The 3,270-nt window shown below is 34.0% G+C and overlaps 1 protein-coding gene across 1 annotated transcript in view; it reads right to left on the bottom strand.

The window, feature by feature from the left end:
- Positions 1-1,688: 1,688 nt before the first annotated feature.
- The window catches only part of LOC108685296 (WASH complex subunit strumpellin), a 5,155-nt gene continuing 3,573 nt past the window's right edge, over positions 1,689-3,270 (bottom strand). Inside the window, exons 12-17 of the mRNA XM_018190018.1 lie at positions 3,075-3,247; positions 2,734-2,996; positions 2,460-2,643; positions 2,174-2,397; positions 1,937-2,090; positions 1,689-1,847 (exon numbers count right to left, since the gene is read on the bottom strand). Of these exons, the coding sequence (XP_018045507.1) occupies positions 1,694-1,847; positions 1,937-2,090; positions 2,174-2,397; positions 2,460-2,643; positions 2,734-2,996; positions 3,075-3,247 (1,152 nt within the window). The 3' untranslated portion in view covers positions 1,689-1,693. The remainder of the gene's footprint in view (positions 1,848-1,936; positions 2,091-2,173; positions 2,398-2,459; positions 2,644-2,733; positions 2,997-3,074; positions 3,248-3,270) is intronic.

Here is a 3,270-nt window from a genome sequence, read left to right as displayed (position 1 = left end):
TATATATATATATCTATATTTTTAAATTATAGTCTTCCATTGTGTGAAAGCATTTGTCATTAATACATTTCGATTTCAAGCGACATGTATTTCTTAATAATTCTTACAAAATATGAACTTCTTACGAGATCTTGTCAAAATATCGGAACATTTGCGTATAATATTGATCTACGCAGACGTCATTATTACGCAAATAATGATATCTTAATTAGAATTTATACTTACTGCGATACAGAAATCAATTAAGACGCACAATATTTAGATACATTTTTAATTTTAATAATAAATTCTAAAGTTTACCAATATATATTAGTAGAAGTAAAATCATAACTTTTCGCTTAGAACGTCCCATTAGAAATCAAAGCATTAAATATTAAATTATTGAGAACAAAAAGAGATAGATTATATTATGTCAGCTAAATAAAAGGGGTCGATTATATAATATGTATCTTGAAACGAGATGAAAATGGCAAAAGTGAGCGAATTTGCTAGGATATTTATAATTTTATTGGTAAACACATATAGTAAATTTATTCACGTCTGTAATTTTCATCTCGTTTCAATATATATAATCAACTCTCAGATGTGTGAAATAATAATTTTTTAAATAACTTCCAGGTCGGAGAATATCCAAGTTTCAACACGATGCTTTTTATAGATTTTTCAACATATTTTTTTCGTACAATTTAAAAAATAATTTAAATCGCGATTATCTTTTTTACCAGATTTAATTAAAATTTTTAAAAAATTCAAAACGACGCGACATGCCCGCATTCAAAACGAAAATCGTCTGTATACGTGAAACAACGTCTCTAATTTCGGTATATTTCTTCCCGCAGGTGCGAGATAATCGGGATAAAATTTTAGCGATACGCGCTGTCTACGTTGGACTCAGATTTTCGATGATCTCAGAGGAAGAAACGTCGACTTGATTCGTGCGTGTGAAAGCCGAGGACTGGGCTCGGTGACAATTTCGTGTCGCTTTGTACATAGCCGCCGACGTCGGCGTCGCGACCGCCGGCGACGCCCGTCGTAGCCGCCGTCGATGCTGACGGAGCCGCCAGGCAATCGTACTTTCTATTAATTTCTTTAATGCACTCGGCCAATCGATGTTTTATCGTCGCATTGAAATCTCCGCCGACGAGATGGCTGCAATCGTAGGCGAAAGTACATACAAAGATGTATGTGAGCTAACAAAGATACAAAGAAGCATCAAAACCACCGCCGTCGCCGCCGTCGCCGTCGTTGCCGCCGTTTATGCGTCGTCTAGCCGCCAATGCGTATGCGAAATTTCTCTGCAGTATACAACGATCCTTCTCCTGAGGACACTTTTCGTGTTGACGATGCGCCACGCCCACGCTTTTACTTAATTCACATCGTAAACTACATTTGCCGCATGCGGTTTTTTGCGAGCGTTAGATCTGGCCGATGATAAATTAAAAAAGGAAACTTAATTAAATTGCGCAAATAAATTGTAATTTCCTAAGTGGTCGAACTTTTCAATTACAAGGAATTCTGTGCGATAGATATATTTCTGCGAAGCGTAAACTGATTAACACGATCCTTTTAATTTTCTTTTTATTTACACAAAATATATATACGTTTTTATAATGTAGAAATATATATGTATATAATAATGTATATATGATCATTTACAATATGTAATATTATTTCATGAATTTCGGACACAGCGTCATTTTGTCATTTTGACCAAGGAGTGATCTAAAACAACAACAGGTATTTCTTTAAGAATAAGAGAACGTGGAATGCCAGAATATTTAACAAAAAGCTCCAAAAAATGAAGATTAGTAGCCCCTTCAGTTTCTGCATCACTTCCCGCTTTTATACTGAAAAAAACATTCCCGCGTTAGTATTACCTATTTCAAGCAATGTTGTATTGTTATATACAATATTAAGATTAGAAAATTATGCTTACCTCTCTACAGTGACAAACGACAGGACGTACATGCAAAGATATTTTACGTAACGATTCATCACAGAAATGTGAAATTGACGAAGAATCGTTTGTATTCCTATGGCAAATACTACAGCATCAACGGAATCTTGATATTTCTTGCTTAACAGACTTGCTACAATAAGTCAAATGTTTGTAAACATTATTTATTTTATTACAGATGTAATTATATATATATATAAAACGATATAATTATACCTGTATTTTTGCAGTAGAATAATTTATTCAATTGCGACACTGTAAATAGGAAAATAATAATAGCTATATTATCTATCTTTGGTGGCTTGATATAAACTTTGTTATGTGGATCACTGATGCCAGCCCAGTCCAATCGCACGCTAAGTTCATGAAGTAATTCGCTTTTCTCCGGCTCAGTTTCATTGTTGATATTATCTTTTTTCGCTATTTCGCATAAAACGGCTCTACAAAAGAATTAAAAAAGAATTAAAAGAAATCGCAAAATTGTAAATTAATTTCTACGTACGTATTCAATGTTCGAAGCGCTGCTTCCATATGCTTAGCTTCAAATTTGCACGCAGTGTTTAGTTCATACGCTATTTTTTTCCTCAGTAATTGGTAGTGACCTATTTTTAATGCCCACTCAAGCGCTGATGACCACAATTTACTACTGCTAGCGTTTATAGAATTGTGAAGTTTCGTAATGTTACCTAAGGCACATACGCGATACTTTATATAAATACATGTTAATTATCTTTATTTTTGTTATATGTATATATTTTTCTAATGCGAATTCTTACTTTTAGCACTATCTAAAGAATTTAAAGTGGTCTCACAATCTTCTAACAACGATAACCACGTTTTGTTCCGTATACTCTTTTCTATATAGTGAACTAAAGCTTCCAGTTCTATGACAATGAAGAAGGAGATAAGCTTATCTAGTCCCGATAATCCTGGCGTGCCTATCGTTTCTAATATCACCGAGAAAACCTTGTAATTTAAGACCTCATTCTGTGTTTTAATGTCATACCATGCTAGAGAATGTTCTATGTACACAATGGTTCTGAAAAGACATAAGCCGGTTAGAGATGTAGTACAATTTTTTTATAAAAGCGAAATCGAAATACAAATAACGTAATACCGTGGATCAGTAATACGGATAAGCTCTCTGGCAAGTCTACCCATGAATGTTAAAGAGCTACTATCGGTTGAAAAGGGGTACTTATCTTCTTGAAATTGTCTCCATGATTTTCCTGGCACCCAGGAAGAGCCCATACGTTCTTCTTCGACTGCATTGTTTATAATATATGTGATCTAAGGATGCGCATATTTAGAAT

Source organism: Atta colombica, unplaced genomic scaffold (genome assembly GCF_001594045.1).
Source record: "Atta colombica isolate Treedump-2 unplaced genomic scaffold, Acol1.0 scaffold100, whole genome shotgun sequence".
Lineage (NCBI taxonomy): Eukaryota > Metazoa > Arthropoda > Insecta > Hymenoptera > Formicidae > Atta > Atta colombica.
Note: the sequence above shows the minus strand (reverse complement) of the source record. Positions and strands in the feature narration are given on the sequence as shown.